The sequence below is a fragment of the Lichenostomus cassidix genome, chromosome 3 (genome assembly GCF_008360975.1).
Source record: "Lichenostomus cassidix isolate B80296 chromosome 3, HeHo_3.0, whole genome shotgun sequence".
NCBI lineage: Eukaryota > Metazoa > Chordata > Aves > Passeriformes > Meliphagidae > Lichenostomus > Lichenostomus cassidix.
Genome location: NC_139483.1, coordinates 42002778 through 42022201, shown reverse-complemented (window position 1 = coordinate 42022201; position 19424 = coordinate 42002778). Strand labels below are relative to the sequence as shown.

At 35.7% G+C, this 19424-nt stretch overlaps 1 protein-coding gene across 5 annotated transcripts in view; it reads left to right on the top strand.

The window, feature by feature from the left end:
* SIPA1L2 (signal induced proliferation associated 1 like 2) overlaps positions 1-19424 on the top strand; it is a 144435-nt gene that overhangs the window by 91416 nt on the left and 33595 nt on the right. For all 5 annotated transcript variants that reach the window (XR_014850834.1, XM_085055481.1, XM_085055479.1 and 2 more), the window contains 8 exons: positions 3897-4154; positions 7738-7821; positions 9322-9425; positions 9613-9716; positions 11136-11524; positions 12987-13211; positions 15189-15342; positions 17355-17574. Coding sequence is in view for 4 of the 5 variants with exons in the window: in XM_085055481.1 (XP_084911607.1) it covers positions 3897-4154; positions 7738-7821; positions 9322-9425; positions 9613-9716; positions 11136-11524; positions 12987-13211; positions 15189-15342; positions 17355-17574 (1538 nt within the window). In the remaining variant the exon portion in view is untranslated. The remainder of the gene's footprint in view (positions 1-3896; positions 4155-7737; positions 7822-9321; positions 9426-9612; positions 9717-11135; positions 11525-12986; positions 13212-15188; positions 15343-17354; positions 17575-19424) is intronic.

Here is a 19424-nt window from a genome sequence, read left to right as displayed (position 1 = left end):
AAACTAATATTGAAAGGTTTGGTTAATGTAGTTTGAAAAATTTAATGGACTCCTTGATAATTGTTTCAGAACATAATGCTCCTTGCAGGAACATTTGAATATAGCAGATTTTTATAGTGGACTCTTAAATTTTATTATGCTGTCATGACCTGCTAACTGTACCATAGAGTCATGGTCTCTGTAATTGCAGAGTAGGTTTTATTAACCAAATTTTTTATAGGATAATATGGCTCTTGAACCAAAGGTATTAGTAGGAGTCTGTGCTTTATGTTGAAGGATTGATTTAATTAATATGCAACTATAGTAAGGGATGGGAAGTGCTATAATTTCTGATTTGTGGTTAAGATATGGTCACATTTGCTTGTTAAATATCTTAAGTCTGGTTTTCTGATGTTATATTGGATAAAATTGCAAAAGATGTTTGATATCCTCTACTTGTTTAACATAAATTTAAGTATCTTTTTAAGACCATAAAAGAGAGATTTGTCTTTATGTATCCTTTACAGTGAATTTTAAGAAATTATATAGAATTTAAATTAAAAAGTGAATTAAAAGCTATCATTCAATACCAGCACCAATGTGTATTCTTGCACTGGTTGAATAAGTAACAATATTATAACTAGAAGTTATATAAAGGTGAAATTGCATATTTAAGAGGAAGTTGCATTTATTTTTTGTGAGGCTTTTTTGCATGCAATATAATTTACAGTTTGATATATGGTGGGGAGTGGAGGTGGGTATTGCAGGCATGAAGTAATTGATTCTCTTTCTTCCTGATACAGGAGGCAGCTACAATTATGATTTTACCTATCTCAGTATAGTGCAGTATCTGTTTTTTAGGCAGTGCTTGTGAAGCAGTGAAGCATATTTTTTCATATAAATGTTGAAGTGATTGGTTTGGTAGTTTTAAATTAAAATTTAAAAGTCTTATGTGGCAAAAGAAGCTATGTGAAACCATGGAAATTCTTTTTTGAGCCAGTTAAAACAAGCCTGCTAGGGCTCCATTTTGAATTCATAAGCAACACTTTAATTTTTATAGTGATTTAAACAGGGTTGTTTTGTAAGCCTTTTTCTGTTGGAACTGTATCCTCAATACTTTTTTTTTCATTTGTAGGAAGAATATGTTTTCTTGATGCAAACAAACACAAAATTTTACAAAGTTCTCAATTCTTACTCATTCTGAGAAGGCTTGTTGTTTGCTATTTTAAATCATGCTTTTCTTAATTAGTCAGCCAGCTAAGTCAAAATAAATAGTAGTGACAGTCCCTTTTGCTTTTAAAACCTGTGGCTATTTTTACACCATTTAGAGTACTTTATGGGGAGTATCTAATGAGGGATACAATCACAATTACATGCTATAACTTTCTCAATTACCAAGATGGACTGTGAAATTGATATCTTAACAAAAATTAGGGAGGGGGTGGTTTGTTTCTAATGTCTAAAGCCTATAGGAATGAAGAAGGGGGTGAAACAATACTAAGAAATTAGCAGAAGGGAGATTGAAATTTCAGCCTACATAATTGTTCAACTTCCTCATCCAATAATGTAAAACTGTATATATATGACCACATGAAGTTTTGCAGTGCACCAAACTAATATTAACCTTGCTGTGTCATCTCTTCATTCTTGGATCTGTTTGTTTTGTTGATAAAACTTACATTAGAAAAAAAAAGGATCACGGTTGCATTGCTGTTGTTGTCTCCTGTACCTTCTTTGTTGCAGACAATGAATGAGGCAGGGACTTGTATGAAGGAAAGAATAATCTTGGCATATAAGCAGTTGAAAATCACACTGGAGAAATATATTCTGTGTATGCTTGAGCAGTAAAAGGGTTTGCACAATTCTGTGCAATTCGCTTAACTTGACCTTTCCATGGTGTTCCTCATTTAAAGAGCCCAACATGGGATTCTCAGAAGTGTGAAAAAAGTTTTAAAAATTGATACATGGGCTGAGGCAGTTTGAAGTGGTGTTCTGAATAACTGTGGCACTTTCAGGGTGAGGGGAAGGCTAGAGATAGATCAAACTGACCCTCTGAAATGGTGTGATAATTTTGTAACAATGCTTTCTCTGTAGCACCATTCCATGTCTGTGAGAAGAGATTATTAGGGTGATTTTACCTCCTTAGGGAAGCTCAAACTAGAAAATCATGACTCTGAAATTCTGTGATGCCTCCAGTGTGTCCAACTATGATTTGCCAGGAGAGGTTGCATGTATCAAATTTTATTGATGAACCTAACAATGATATTTCTGCTCAAACAATAACCTTGAAAAACCAGGAATTCTGAGTTCTGCTTTGGAGCATTCTAGCTCTTCAGCTCATTTCATCAAGGTGCCTTCCACCCTATATTGGCTATTAATCTCCACTCTCAATACTTTTATCCCCTATATTTTAAAATTCTTTACCTTCTTCATGTGTTTGAGTGCCACCAGAGGCAGAGATTTAATGCTACAGGACGAACTTGCCTGTTTGCGTCTAAAAAATTGAGCAGAGTGAAGCATTTTGTTGGATCAGACTGAGTGTATACAGAGTATCTAGAATGTAATTGCTACAGTTGCTCACTGATTTCTTCAACAACCTTGAATAAGACAGTTTGCATTTTTCTGATATTTTTTCTTTTAATCTGTTTACCAGAGCACTACTAATGAAAATATCCTTTTGGGGGTTGATTCAGAAGCTTTAATGCACAGTAATTTAATGTGTGAGAATTCATACAATTTATTGGCACTGCACATTTATGTTAAGTCATTTATGTGAAGATATTTTCAGGATTAAGACTGTAAACTCTTTACACTCTATTGCACTTTCTCTAGGTGATTTCAATTTAGTTGGAATGGTAAGTGTTGGTTTTTCAAAAAAAGCAAAGCTTGATCAAGACTCAGCTCAGGGAATGGAGCAGAATTGTAGTTGAGACAGAGAAGCAAATTTTCACTGTTTCTTACTTAATGTATTGCTTTAGAAGTCTTTAGGGTATTGTCTTTATAGATACTGATTTAGAACACACTGCCTTGTCAGACAAGTAATGGAGATGGAATGTTGAGAATATAAAATAATCTCCAGTGATAATCAGTGCTGACTTAAAGGATGTGTGAAGCGTCTATTAAACAATTTCTGAAACAGTAACCTTTAATTATTGAAACCAGTTTGAGTGTAGAGCAGATATCCCACAGGCACCCTGGTCTTGTGTGGAACACTACCAGTACTTTTACCTGAGTTTACACTGTCTGTGAATGCTGTTAGTATTTAACCACACTGTAAACTTCAAGCAGAGGTGGTAAGCCAGACTGTTTCTGAGCTGTCTCTTCCTTCCACTTCCCTGTTTCTCTTCCAGGCATACAAATCTCCAAGAAAAGAGACATTATAAAGTACACTTTAAAAACACAGGGAAAAATATTTAGGTGCCAATTAATCATTTGCATTGTAGTCTATGTGCTCTGTCATTTGCTGGGGATAAGGTTGGATTCTAAAGGAGAGTTCTCAACCCCGCTAAGAAACGCTTAGTTTGCTGCAAAGCAACAAACATATTTCTGAAATTTAAACTAACCAAAGCTCTTTTAGAAGAACTTGATGCTTCAGGACTTCTAAATGCTTTGTTTCTAAAAGTTTTCAGTATGTAAAATTCAAGCTGCATATTAATTTGTAAAAGTGTAATATGTTCTCCTTTTTGAAGGGCAAGAAGACAATTCAAAGATCTTTGAGCACATGACAGCAAATCTTTTATTTTGAAATGTTCTCTAGCTGCTTGATGTAACAGTGTTTAAGTGTTTAAAGTACAATGCTGTTAGAGCACCTTTGGGCACCTGGAATTAAAATATATATATACTTCTGACTGTGAATGCAAGATTTCTCTCTCTGTTCTCTCCTGTGAGACTGATGAGCATTTTTATTTGTCCCACAGGGGTTGTTCAGAACTTTGTCGTATCCCCATGGTGGAATACAAACTTGACAGTGAAGGCACCCCATGTGAGTATAAAACCCCTTTCAGAAGGAATACCACTTGGCATCGGGTGCCGACTCCCGCTGGGCAGCCTCTCTCTCGTGCCTCTCCAATCCTAGGAACATCTGACAGACTGCAGTGCCAGCAGCTTCTCCAGCAGGCTCAGACAGCCATTCCTCGTAGCACTTCCTTTGATAGAAAGCTGCCAGATGGCGCAAGGTAATTCACTCTCTGCTTAATGCCTGGCGTTTTCCTCATGTGCCTTACTTCTGAAATCTCTGCTTTCTCGAACTTTGGTGTCTTGTTTTTTAAACCTTATTTTATTGAGCTTTGACAGTAAAATTTTAATTCTGAGCTTGTATTAGGGTGCATTCACTGGACAAGTCTGCTTGAAACAAGTGACTTTAGGTGTTTGTGATAGAGGTGGGCTGTACTGAGGATCCTACTGCTGAGGACAGCTGGCCTTTCCCTTCAGTCCCGAATCAGTGAAGTGGGAAACTGCCTTGTGACTTTTGGATCTTAATAATGTTCTGTTCCCCACCTTTGGAAGACTACTTAAACAAATATTGAGTGTAAATAAAATGAACTCATTCCTTTAAAAATTAATTATTTAATCTTGTTACCAAGCTACTGGTATAGTTTCAAAGGGTTCTGTAACTCATTACCAGCCCTTATGCTTTGCTTTTAATTAAACAAAGCAGAGCTTGTGATTTGAATATGTAACACTTCTTAGATGATGGGATGGTATCCCTAAATGTTAGCTCTGTTCTAATTTAATCATAATTCTTCATAAGATGAAGCTTCATTTTTAAAGACAAAAATTTGCAAATACATTTGACCTTTGAATTATTTAGGAAAACCATATGTCTTGAGCAGAGCTCTGTTCTTTACTGTTTACAATTATTTCAGCTTATGCCCTTATCTATGGGGTGATGCAGTTTTAATTCCCAAAGAAATAGTTATTGCATGTTGAAAATATCGGATGGAAAGAAAAATCTTAAATACTAGTCCTAAATAGGTTTAAAAAAATTCTGGATGAAATAATGCAATATCACTATTGCTACATTGACTACCTTATTTAGTAGAAAAGAATTAGTGACTTTTTACATTGAAATGTATGCAAGTAATAGTAGTACATATTTGAAAATATGGCTGCTTCATGGTCTGGGGAAGGAAGACTTCCAGTTCTGACCATTTGATCATTTTGTTCTCCTTCTCCCCTACCCCCTGAAAAATTGAGAGGTGCATTTCTGTAAGCATCTAAATACCATTATAGAACTTGAGCTTTTCCTGATATCTTATTAATTAACTTCTCAATAACATCTAGCATAAGGAGACAATGTATCAAATGTTTAGATATACTTCATTTATGAAGCTTTATTAAGGAGACTGTATGCCTATACAGAAAAGAAATTAAAGCTTTCTGACATGCTGCTCATTTCCAAAAAGACTTCACAAGCATAAGTTGCACTCTCATAACACTCAGCAAAGCATGTGAAAAAATGCTTAGACTGAGTCTACTCTTATCGTGAAGAAATTCCTGTATCACTTAAACAAAACGTGTGCAATGGAGAAGTGCTGTTCTGGGGAAGACATGATATAAATAATGAAAAGAGAGCAAATTATGGACTCTGGCATGTAGGTCTTGAAACATGTAAAGAAAGGTGCTTAACTGGCACGGTCTTTCTACATGGGAAGAGGCATAGTTGATGATTTGGCAGAGAGATGAGCTTAAAATAGAAGAGTTTGAAGTAAGATGGATTAATGCTTATAAGTAGTCTTCCAGGGGTGAAAGTGTATACTCAAGCCATGAAAATGATGAAGAGGTTTTAGCGGGTTGGAGACTTAGTATTGGTTGAAGAGGGAAAGCAGGAAGAAGTAGGTTGATAAAACAGGGAACTTCAACAGCTGATCTGAAAATGAGCTAAGGGTGAAGTCAGCAATGAAATTGTTTGGTTCATAGGTAAAAAGAGGAAGAAGCAAAAGAAATGTGAACTAGATCTAGTAAAAGACTTAAGCAGCAAAAATTCAGCTCCTGTGACATATAATATTTAGGTGCCCAGTCCCTGGAGTGAAATTAAAAACTGAACACTTATGTTCCTTATACAGTTCCTGAGAATTAAGTGCTTTGAGAAGGCCATCCAAGTTTTTTTGTGTTGTTAAAGGAATTCCCTCTAATGAGTCACTAAGAAATACAAGGATATCCTTGAGCTCTGCCCCTCTTTTCACAAAGTGGCTAATTCTGTAACAGCTACTCATAGCATGTGCCTAAGTGAAGATTCAGTCAGGCTCACTCTTCTGATTTTTGCACCAAGACGTCTCTGTGTACTTTAGTCCCTGAGTCACACTTGCAGGCAATGCATCCCAATACCTAGAGTCTGGAATCCATTCTTGAGAGCAGATGGCTGGAATTTTTGTGTGAAGGAACTGTGTGAGGCATTCATTGATGAGATTTGTGTGGTTCTCCTTTTGTAGCCGCTCCGTATACTAGGCTAAAAGCTTCACACTTGTCCAACAAATGGGAAGTAAATATTTTTCAGCCTTGGAACAGCACAAAGCAATGTCCTAGTTTTGAGGACAATGTCCTAAAAAAGTCAGTCTGGAGGCTGGAAACACATGGGATTATAATTTGCCATTTCCTTAATGCTGGGTCTCTTAATCTGTGCACAAAATGCAAAATTCTTGGTGGTACGTGAACAAGTACGTGGAACTGAATTAAGCTGTAACCTATTGACTACTTCACTTAATTGAGAGAGGTTCAGTCCTGTCAATACTGCTCAGAGACAGACATGTTGAAAAATTAGGTACTACACTCTTTATTGTGCCTTGGCTATTAGACAAAATACAATAGCTAATGTCTTTAAAAACCAAATATAATAGCTAATGTCATTAAAATTTTCAAGCTGAACAGTAAAGTTGCTTATTGAAGGTCATATTGAAGGTCATGTCCTTGGGAAAGTATTGTGCAAAAAGAAAAAACAACCTCTTCATTTCTTCCCTAGGTACTTACATTCATTTCTACATGTAAAAAAAAAAAAAAAAAAAAAAAGGAAGGGAGAGAAAAGAAAAAAATATAAATACAGGCATTGAATTCCAGATAATGTCACTGAAGGAAATGGTGTTGTAGTTATGGAATGATATGTGCAGTAGTGGAGGAAAGGACAGTGATCAAAACTAAATTTAAGCATTACATTTCAACCATCTGGAAATCCAAAAAAACTGCTTAGCAAAATTTTTAAGACACAAGACTCAAAAGTTTAAATAATACTTTTCATGAAAAAAATTAATTGCTTTTCTGTGACACAGAATTAATGAAATAAAATTAAAAAAAAACCCTAGTATTGCCTTTTCTAAGTTTCCTATTTTTTAAATTGGAATAAGTGCCAAGGAACTAACAATCATTTCTGATCCACTATGAGAGCTTCCCACACATAAATTTAGAGACCTAATCCAGCTGCTCTGACTCCTGAGTAATCCCACTTGTTCAGAGCTAAAGCCAGATCTAAGGAAAATAGGATTTGGCACTTAGTCTTTCTCTTTTTGTGCCTTTTTTACATATTCAGTCGGAAATATTAGTGAATAAATACTATACTTTTAAAATTCTTGTTAGAGGTTTATGAAACTGAGATAAACCTCTTAAATTCCTCAAACAGATGTAACTAAGTGTTCATGTTGCATCTGTATTATTTGAGAAAATGAATGTATTTTATAGAAGAAGCACAGCCCATTTCAAATGAAACAAATGCAATGAAACCCCACAAATCCCTCAGTGCACTGTTAATGACTCTGGTCAACATTACAGAAGTTCTCCGAGCAACCAGTCCTCATCCAGTGACCCAGGACCCAGCGGGAGCAGCCACTGGAGACAGCAAGTGGGATATGACGGGTATCGGTGATTTTTTAAAACTTTTATTGAAATCTTGCAGTAGTTCCCCTGCATCTTCTTTCTTAAGCAAAATAAAATAGATCTTCTTTTCAAACACTGTTAATATCTTCTAAGATACACAGGTTTACTTATGTTTGATGTAAGATGCATGCAACTATGATTTTAAAGTCATCCTCATTTAACTCTTCAGAATCATATTTTCAAATTCAGATAAATAAGAAATGGTTCTTAGGTTTATTTTTTCAGAAACAGGCCAGAAATCAGCTAGTAATTCAAAACTAGAATAAAATAATAGTACTTCCTCCTTCTGCTTCGGGAGAAAGGTGTTTGATTTAAAAAAAATCTTTATGGTCTTCAGAGGTTTTATTTCCTGCTATGTTTGTTTCAGTGACACCCATTCCCTAGGATATCTCCTCAAAACAGTAGGAATTTCAGATGTCTCATCTCCCTGAAAGGCTGTACATAGATGGTTCTTTCACATCCCTGTTCATCCCTTGGTACTGAAATGACAGAAGTTAGCTTTCTGTATATAGAAGACTACCCCAATATAACTCATGTTGTAAGAATATAATGTGAGACATCTGTTCTAAACTACTTTAAATTTATGACTTTGTTGTATATATACAGCTGCTGAAAACATTACAAAATGTTGAGCTATGGCAGTATCTACAACAGATAATATATTACAGTATCTACAAGAGATAATATATTACAATAGAGTAATATAAAATCATTCCAGACTTGCCAAGTGGCTTTCAGAAGCTACTTTTCAGAAAAAAAAAAGTGAATATTGAAAGCATCAGCTTGACTCCTTGAAGCTTATTAATGCTTTGGCATGATTGATTGTGGATAAGATATTCCATGTAGCAGATATATATGCAGTATCTTATAGACTCTTCAAGGAATTTCACATAACTCAGTGAAATCTCTGGCAGCTAAATAGATGCTAATAATTCAAACAAAACCATAGCCTTTTTTTTTTTTTGACAGTCAACTCATCAAAATGCATCTTGTGTCATTTTTTCCAGCACAGTTATTCCTAACAGCAGCTTAGGTTTTAGTTTGTTGCTTTGTGAAATGTTTAAACTTTTGCAGTATAATACAAGGCAGTGGATCTGGTACTAGCTTACATATTCTCAGTGTGAAACTGCAAAACTACAATTACTTTCTGTGGGGCTAAGATCACAAAGAGGTTAAGCATATATTATCATGGTTCTTCACTGCAAAAGCCTTTGGCTATATAGCCCCAAAATTGCAGCTCTTCTTAAAGTTCAGTGTCTTCTTGGCATGTTCACACTTCAGATATAATAGTGTGCTGTTGAAAAGAAATGCATGTAAATATTTCTATGCAGGGCTTGGAAATGTTTGGGAATGATGATTATTTTAAAAGGTCACTTACAAAATACTTGCTTTTAAGAGTAAAAAGTGGTGTTGTTCATCATGTAACTAATCTCAAAGGATAAAAACCTTAACAGCTTAATTTTCTGCTTACATTAAAAGATGCCAGTCCCCTTTACTCCATGAACATCACCAAGGTTCAGGCTCACTGGAGTGTGAAGGAGGCAGAGAACGAGAGGAAACTTTGGAAGGAACTAGACATTCTGGTAATAAGACCCACTGTATCTTTAAAGTAAATGTTCTTTGCAATGCAATTCCTGTTGAAATGCAGCCACCTCCCCATGTGGAGCATGTGATGTGACAGTGAAAGCAGGGACTGTGTCTGATTCCAAAGGGTGTGCAGGTTTGAAACCTGATGCTGAGCCGTGTGCCTTTTTCCTTTATTTGTGGCAGAAGCCAAGTGGCATGCACCATCAACCAAAGTCCTGAGCTCCTACAAAGACCGAGCTTTACAGAAAGAAGGAAGTGGCAAGGAGTCACCAAACAAGCTTTCACATGTAAGTCTTTTACTTGGGTGTCATTCAGCACTCTAAAAACAAAACAAAAAAAAACCCAAAACAAAACAGCAACAATCAAAACCTGCTCTGGACTTATGGAAATAAATCTTAAAAATAAATTCTAGTAACTTACAAAGGGAGGCAAAAGATTACTCTCACCTAGATGTGGGTTGAATAAAGTATGCTTAATTCTGTGTTTACGAATTCAGAATTCCATGAGGGTTTGGGTCTGAGCCATTGAGGAGATAAAAGTAGTATAGTCTCCACTCAGCTGTGAATTTACAGCTTCATTTGTACTGGCTTGTTTAATCTGTGGAGTATTTAATTACCCTTTAAAAGAAAATAAAATTATATTTACCATACCGCTTTTCATCTTGTGTGAAATACCCACGGAGTGTAATTATCAATAAGCACTATAAAAATGTAGCTTGTATGTTGGGAATGCTGAACAGATTCTCTAGTCTACCTAGTTTAGTAGCTTGTCTTCAGTAATGGCAAAATCCTTAACAGCCTAGTGATGGAAAGTACACTAATAATAATGTTTGTTACATGGAAAATCCTGCTATATGTAGTAGGAATCTGTACACTGTTTGTAAACTTATATTTTATGTGTGTGCCACAGCATCTCCTAGCAGCTGCTAGGAGATGGATCTCATAAAAAAGTTAGTCACCCTTCCCATTTATATTATATTATACCTAATAGAAGTCCATCTGCCTTTATTCTGGCTGCTCTGTCACAGAGACAAGTTAATCCAACTCTCTATAAAATTTATTTTAAAAGGTAAATAACAAAACCGCCAAACTTTATTGGCACAAATGTCTGACATAATTACTCCATTTCAATGGCCATGCTTAGTTTCGGGCCTTATGACTTAAGTTACTTTCATCTGGTGCACATACATCACAATTGGCTTCAATTTAACTAGCCACACATCCAATTGGATTTGATCCAATGAGCTGCGTATTTCACCCACACTGAAAAAAGCCAACAATAATTCAGTCTTTGGTGTTTTTTCAGATTTGCAATAGAGCTTGTTTAAACAAATAATTACCAAGGCTTCTACCTTTAACAAATGCTTATTTTAACTGTTCAGAAATGCAATTTTATGGATGTTAAGCAGGTCCTATAATCAGAAAATTCAATTCTGATCTTAAGATTTGTGATAGAAGATGGAACTAGAGCCTTTTTATTTGCAGTGACATCAACCTTTAATGTGTCTAGCCAGCTGTGCAATTCATTTCACAGAAACTGGTGGTATAATTGGCTCTTTTCATACTTTGCAGTTATGAGATAGCATACTGTAAAAAAAAAATAAAATGGTCTTTGAATGGCACAAATGCAGTGATTTATATGAAAATAGATCTCTTACTATTTAATTTGAGGGGGTCTTTTTTGGTTTGTTTTCTTGTTGTTTTAAGACTGGGGACAAAAGCTGTTCGAGCCACTCAAGCAGCAACACCCTATCCAGTAACACATCCAGCAACAGTGATGAAAAACACTTTGGCTCCGGAGATCTGATGGATCCTGAGCTGCTGGGATTAACGTACATCAAGGGGGCTTCTACGGACAGCGGGATCGACACTGCTCCCTGCATGCCTGCGCCTCTGCTGGCCCCTCTGCACCTGGCCGGCAGCAGGGCTGCGGTGCACTGCCGCGCCGAGCAGTGGACCGAGGCTGCCGAGGCTCCGGGGCCGGAGGATGATCCAGCTAAAATCTATGCTGTTCATAGCTATGCCTCTGCTATTCCCACCAGTCACACAGCTGAAGGCAGCATGGGAGACCTGAGTGAAATCTCCTCTCATTCCAGGTATGCGTTCCTTACAAATTAGGAGTTATGGATTATAGATTAACATACAGATAACTCTTTTGTGTTGTTTTTACTCTGTTTACATTTCTTGGAAACGACACTTTTAAAGATTTTGATATTTCTGTTGTATTCAAATACCTATATGAGCAGTTTTCAAGTAATTTTTAATGAGTCTGCCTGAAAAGCATAGCCAGGCCCCCTCCCAGATCTGATGGAGGTTTGTATGTGACCCGTGAAAATTGCTTAGGTTTTTAAAGTTGGGAAACATCCCTGAATAAAACAGAAGTTTGCACCTATAACTTATTTCACTTACTTTTGTTTTGTCAGTACAGTCCGGCATATTACCTTGGAATTAATGCTGAGAGATATCAGAAATATTCGACCATTTTTGCATATAGTGAAATTCCATTCCATACCATCCCCCCAAATTTGCATTATTCTGATGTATGCTTTATAGTTTTGTTTGTTGATCTGCATTTCTGATTGATTTTCAGCTCTTCTTTTTGTTGCCAATGAAATGTGTGCATCTGTTGTAAAGCAAGATTTGAAAGAACACTTTTACAGCTGGTCGCCTTTATCTTCCAGTTCCCATTTTATGGTGACTTTGAAGTTGAAGCTTTGGTCTATGTGTTAAGGTTTTTACTCCATAAAGGATAGAAGGAAATTGTTTGTTCTTCTTTCCCTCTGATTTTCCTGTTTTCAGTGTCAGTCAGTAGAGGAAAATAACCAAATAATACCTTGTATTCTAATTTCCTTGTATACCTGACATGACCAGATTTGTCTTGTGTGGTTATTCTGAAGAAATTTATTCTCCAATTAAGTGTTTGCTTTACTTTATTTGAAATAGTTTTTAGAGTCTTCACTAAAAGGTTTTCTTAGTGCCTGCTAGTGTTATTATTCATTATAAAAGGGGCTGATAAATTTATCTAGAGGACTGTTTTGTTGAACTAAAATTTACTTCTGTTAAATTTGCTGGTAATTTAATAATAATGTGTCTGATTGAAAGGCACAGCTTAATCTGGCATGAACTGGCAAAATCATTGTGAAATGGAAAAGCACATAGGTTTTACGATTAGAGAGATATTTTAGTAATTCCCTATGTACTTCTTGATGTAAATGTATGTGTACATATTTACTTTGAATTGCACACACAAATTGAACATATATATCTTGAATTTAGGCTTTTAGTTTTGATTCACATCAGTTTGCCTTGGCATTTCAGCAAGCTGAATTCCATACATTGTTTGATCTAGAAACTCATCACAATTCTGTTCTCAAAGAGCTTTAATGTATATGCAGTTGGTCTGCAGAAAATTACTGTGCCAATTTTGCCTCATTGATTTTAACCTTGAGAAAAGCTTAGCAGTGAGAATTATTGCTGCAGACCAGGCGAAGCGTTTCTGATCTGTTGTTGCATAGCATATTCAGTTTTCCCTTTTGTGTGTTCTGTTCACTTTTCCAGTGGGTCACATCATTCAGGGAGCCCATCAACACACTGCTCTAAAAAGAGTGGCTCCCTAGATACCTCCAAAGTCTATATAGTGTCGCAGAACAGTGGTCAACAGATGTCTGGGTCGATTTCAAAACCATACCACAGACAAGGAGCAGTGAGTAAATATGTCATTGGATGGAAAAAATCAGAAGGAAGTCCTACACCAGAGGAATCAGAAGTTTCCGAATGTCATGAGTAAGCACTCTGTTTTACTTCACTGGGGGAAGAAGGGTAGTGAAAATAAATTTTAAAATAGGATAGGAAAAAATTACAGATTTTATTTTGCCTTCAAATATTCAGAGGTTTTTTCTGTACCTTTGTGTATCTAATGAACAGCTCAATGTACAGCTTAACACTGGAATAGTCCATGAGAAATATGTTGTCCTTAGGTGGAAGAAAAAGGCTTGAAGTTTAAAGGAAACATGCAGTACCTCAAATACAGACAGATGATACTTTCACAGTGGTGCATAAGTACAGTTTGAATCTGCTGTTTAAAACTAACGTTTAAATTCCTGCTGGCTTCAAAATCATCTTTGTGTGTAATCTCCTAGCTTTCCTTTTGTGCACGAGCTGTTTGGTGCTGTTTCTCAATAAACCATGGTCATCCTCTATTTATCTTTATAAATTGGCAAGATGACACGCAGTACCTGATTTTTGAATGTTTAATTGGGATTACTCTTAGTTTAATGGGAATGGGTTATTTTTATCTGATACCTAACATTGCATATGTGTGCATATTTATGGCAAGAGTAATATTTAAAAATACATGCTAGAATATATATGCTATGAAATAAGAGTCTGAAGTCAAGCTCTTGAATTCCTAATTTTCAAAAGTAGAAGGTGTTACTGTCCTGTCCTGGTTATTTGTGTTTCTTTGTGTTAACATATGGGTGATTTCATTCCCCCCCACCCTTGCAATGTTTTAATTGCACAAATTGTTCTGTTGTAGTAGCATTTAAACTTAAAATGTAGTAACTTCAGGATTTCCCACAAATTTTTGGATTTTGAAATTGATGAAGTACTGGAACAATTTCTCCTTATTTTGAATGACAGCCTTGAAATAAAATTGCATAATGGATCATGGTATTTAGACTGAAACAACGGCAATTTAGAAAATTATCTTCAAGAGATACTTCTATTCAAGAACTATTAATTGAAAACGACAACACTTCATATATCAAAAAATATTTTAGAGTTTTCCATGGCATACACTACTGCCTCGCCTCTTTCTTTCTAGGAAAGCTCTCTGTATCACAGAGAGGAAATATCTCTCTGAGGATAATTATGTTGAAATAAAATAACATCTCTAATTAGCAATGATGATGAACATCAGGTCAATTGCTGAATGTTGTGCCACTATAGGTTATAATTCACTGAGAATTACACTTCACCATAGCAAAGCTTATTTCCTCTCTGTTGAAGACAGTCACTGATTAGGCTGCACTTGGCAGTAAGCAATGGCTTCCAGTGTGTGTTCTCTGTGACCTGGAATCTCCAGTTCCTTCGATTACATTTTCAGAGTAAACCTCTTAAAATCTGTCTCTCCTTTCTCACTGGAAGGAGCAGAAGGTTAATAATTCAGTTTGGCAGTCTGCTGTAGACTGTAACTAGATTTTTATGTGCTGATAATTAACGAACACACTTGTTTTATTTATCTAAATAGCTTCATGTGATTACTGATAATAAAATATACTTAGCACATTGGACAATCAATTACCAATACACTTCAACCATTGCTGTGATGACTATAGTAATTTTGCCAGATTGTGAAGTTGGAGGCAATATTGTACTATCAAATATTGATTTTTTTTTTTTTTTGCTGTGGAAGTAAAAGTTAAAGTATTTTGTGATGAACCTTTGGAAATGTTGCAATAAATATAACTTTTATATTGATAGAAAATTGTGGTGTGTAAAAAAGAGTGAGGCAAGCTAGGAGAAACAAGGATTATGCTATTTAAAATTGCTCTTTAGAATTTCTAAACTCGGTTTTTCAGTGGTTTAAGAATCTCATTTTGTACCAACAAACAGTTTCATAAAGGCAAAATGATCAAAAGATTTTCTAAACAGAGTGGGCTGTGTCAGGATATAATTCTAACAATTTTCACTTTGACAGAAAATGATTGCAGTCTTTCAAATCAAATTTCTTCCTAAAACCACCAATTTTCTCAACAGAGTGTATGATGATATTGATGCTGTGTCTGCCTCAAGTCCACTCCAAACTTCTGTGAGGAATGCCATTGTTGAAAGCCAGCAAGTCTTGTCCAAAGAAGATTTTCTAAAGTTGATGCTGCCAGACAGCCTCTCTATGGAGGAAGGGAGAAGAAAGGTTGGCTACTCTCTTTGGCTCTATGTGTTTCAGTCATAATTAACTTAGAAATGGATTTCTGGTATGGCCAAAATTGCTACAGAGAATACAATATTGTTTTGTACAAGCTAAGTTTATTCCATGGGGATGACCATAAGTCCAAAAATATCATTTCCCACAAGGATGGGAAGTGTTTGTTTGATGATTATGTATAAAATCCAGTGTGTGTTTAAGAATGTCTTTACTTAGCTTGACCAGAGGTGGATGCAGGTTGAGGAACTACATTATAATTTGACAGGTTAAAAGTGACATTTTCAATGAAAGATGCCTAAATTTATGCATCTTGTTTTGTATTAAAACACATTAATAAAAGTATCCCACACTCCTCTGCTCTGTAACAGTCAGTACCAACAATTCTGCTATAAATCCAAATACCAGTTTCATGTAGGTATCAGTGGCAGCTGCTCAGAAGGCATAATTATCAGTGCTACTGAACAGCCTAGATCTAATCTTTATAGTATGAAGATAACTGGTAATGCTTAATAGTTCACAAAAAGTGGATAGTGAACTTAAAATTTGCCACTCCCCAAAGCATAAATGGTTCTGAATTCTGTGCTTAATGTGGAATAAAGAACAAAGCAATTAAATTACTAGAGATAATTATCACACTTCCATATTAACTCAATGCTCCTTTAACCCACTGTGTTTATACGATATGCTAAATAGCATAATCATCATGTCTGAACAAAAGTAACACATGGGAATCCTCTAAGTGCAGAGTTGAATTTAAAATTCAGATCATATATATTTTTTAACATCTGGTATGTTAAGTATACATTATATGTGCTTGAATTTTCATGAGTAATGTCCTAGAGGTTTTTACAATTTATTATTGATACAACAATTGGTGGGTTTTTGTGATGATCTCAAGAACTGCCAATGTTTCTGACTACCCAAATAAGAATCAATAAAGAATGAGGAGGTGTGGCTGTCCTGAGATAAATGACTGCTATCCCCTTCCCCTCCAAGACACCTAAAGAAAAGTTAAAAGAGTAAGAGAGGCCGTGGGCTCTGACTCACAAGGGAGCCCAGCCATAGGGCTTGGCAGTGTACAGTCTTTGGTTATGCCTTCATAGAGGGTAGTAATCTTGATATTGGTGAGCCAGTTACCTTTGACAGTGAAGTCAGAAAGGAATTTTCTGCATATGGGAGATTCTATGTTATATTCACTGTTTTCAGAAGCTATAAGCATTTGTTCTGCATAGGGAATGTGCGGCACATAATTAATTACAAAGAAAATGAGACATTTAATTGTTGTATGCTGGACAAGCCAGTTAAAATAAATACGGCAATACCTGTCCTTTGTAGGTGTAAAGAAAACTGGGTTTGCAGTGCTGAAGAATGACTTACAAAGAGGAATGGTCCAGTTTTACAATACAGTAACATCTTGTTTTGCTGTAGATATTTGGGTTGTGGTTTAAGTAGCCTTTTGAAATGCATAAGCAGTTTTCACTGAACTCTGTTATCCTCTTTGCTAAGCCTGTTCTGTGATATACAGAGAGATGCAGTGTCTCAAGTCACTTTTATCATCCAATGAATTATGTGGCAGCATATATCAATTCAGAATGTTTAACATTAAAGCATGATCATTTAGAATTAAAATCAAACAGTTTTATATATAGTCTTGCATACATGTTTCCAGAGTTGGTAACCTTATATACATTTCTGTAAAACATTGCTGTCAGAAAGCTATGAAGTTTTCATTTAACATTTCAGAATTAATAAAACTGCACAGCATCTGATTAATTCATGGTGATATGTTCCAAAATATCAAGAGGAAGTATGATAATCCAATTCAGTAACTCTTTTGAGGCCCCAGTAGATCTGATATGGTGGAAGAAATCTCTGATCTTCTGCATTAGATCAAGAATTCCAGAGTGCCTGTCCAGAAAAATACTCCCAAGAACTGATGATGGGATATGATTGTATGAATCACTTCAACCAGCAATGTGTGCTCTTATTTTTATGTTTAGTTTTCATTTTATGGAAACCTCTCCCCACGGAGGACACTTTATCGCACCCTCTCTGATGAAAGTATATGTAGCAATCGAAGAGGATCTTCCTATGGCAGCTCTCGGAGCTCAATGATAGAGCAGGCCTTGCCAAATGATATTTTGTTCAGCACTACTCCACCGTATCACAGCACATTGCCTCCCAGAATGAGCCTGACCCCTGGAATGGGAAATCTGAGAAGTAAGTGATTGTCACTGTCATTGCTGACTTTGGAATATTTGTAGTAAACTCAAACAAATCACCAATTATTAAGTGAGATTTTACTTTTAAGGTGAAATTAAGACATGTCAAATCAGTGTTCTAGTTATCCTACTAGAAGGATATACGGTCAGCAGTACATGCTCATGCTTACCATAAGTGTTCAATTCATATTTGTCATGTTTGGAGACAGCATTCGCTTTACTTCCCAAAGAATTTTCATGAAACCAGTGATAGGCAACAAACATTTGTCTGAAGGTACTTCCCATTATCATTTTATTTTCCACTGGTGACCTAATTATGCCATGCTTGTTTTGTTTTAATTATTTTTTTACTTTTATATGCATTCAAATTATTGAAACATTCACAAATATATTTGAAATAATAGCTAAATGGAAGACCTTTTATTTAGACGATCCTTTTAGTAACAACCTAGAAGGAAATGTGCAATAAAATTTCCAAATTGGAATTGATGACACTTCTTTTTTAACATATTAGTAAAACCTTTACAAATGACACTTCAGTTTTAATGGCAGCAAAAGAGTAGTCTGAGGTGCTAAGTTTAAACTATTTTATGAATGTGTTTATTTACTAGTGAGGTTTTCGTGAGACCTTTATTATATATGCATAGCTTGCAATAATTCCAGGATGAGCTATGAAGTTTATAGTCCTTTTTTTCTTTTTGGAAAAAAATGGAATGAAAAGCCCAAATCTACTCCGACAGATATGTATATTAAGATTACATATCTGTATTTGTTAACTTAATAAGAGTGAATTATTTTGTCAAAAATGCTGAAATATATGCTTCTCAGTTAGTTTAGGCTGATGTATTGTGGACACCTGGAGTTAACATGCAATCTGGAAGAAAAAAAAAAACCTCTTTTCTATAGCTACTCTAATATGGCATCACAGCTGACTGCGATTAAAAAAAAGTGGACTCTGAAGTCCATACTTAGGAAGCTGTGGGTGAATTTCTTGAAAGCATTAAGGACATTTTAGGTGCATGTCCAGGGAGAATGCAGCCAGGTAACTTAAAGAAGTAGCAATAAAAAGGGCTCTGTCATTCATTGTGTCCTTCAGGAACTAGCGGTCATTTCCTAACTTTGAGAAATAAGCTTTATATATACAACACTTTTCTAGTTAGGGTGGCCTCAGCTGTGAGGCTGAGTTTTGGTCACTAACCACTGGTTGATTTTGAACTGGCATCTCAAATGAGTGCTAAATTCCTGTCTCAGATGGGAATGCATGCTTGGTGTACCTTTTGCCACTCTAAAAATATTCTCCTTTCAGAGTGAAACTCTTTACTATAAATTTAATCTGAGATGATCCTATTCTTTTATGGATAGCAAAGGGAGAGCCATTTTGTTTCACTGGAGATTAATTCAGTAGATTTTGGTAGTCTATGAAGGAGCTGTGTATCATACTGTTAGGCTTCCTGATTGTGTTTCCTTTTTTTGTTTTCCACTATGTTATGCCTTGGTTTTTAGAGCCCTTTCTTGTGAATGTAAACATACAATGGGATCAAATCTTCAGCTTGCTTTTTGTCAGGAGATTGGCACAAGGCAATTAAGCGTGGACATGGAAGCTTTATACTGCTCCTCCAGCACTGATGTTTTAGTGGGCTTTGTATTAGCTCTGTCTTAGACACCTCATATTTCATTCTTGCTGCTTCTTAGATACAGAAAGTTATATATACATGTAGCTGGAAAAAACCCCACAGAATCGGTATGCTGTCAGTCAAAAACTGATCCAAGGCAATTCATGCTGATTTCATATGCAATCTCTATTTTATGTTTCTGGTTCTGTATTTTAAAAGTGCTTATCAATGCCAG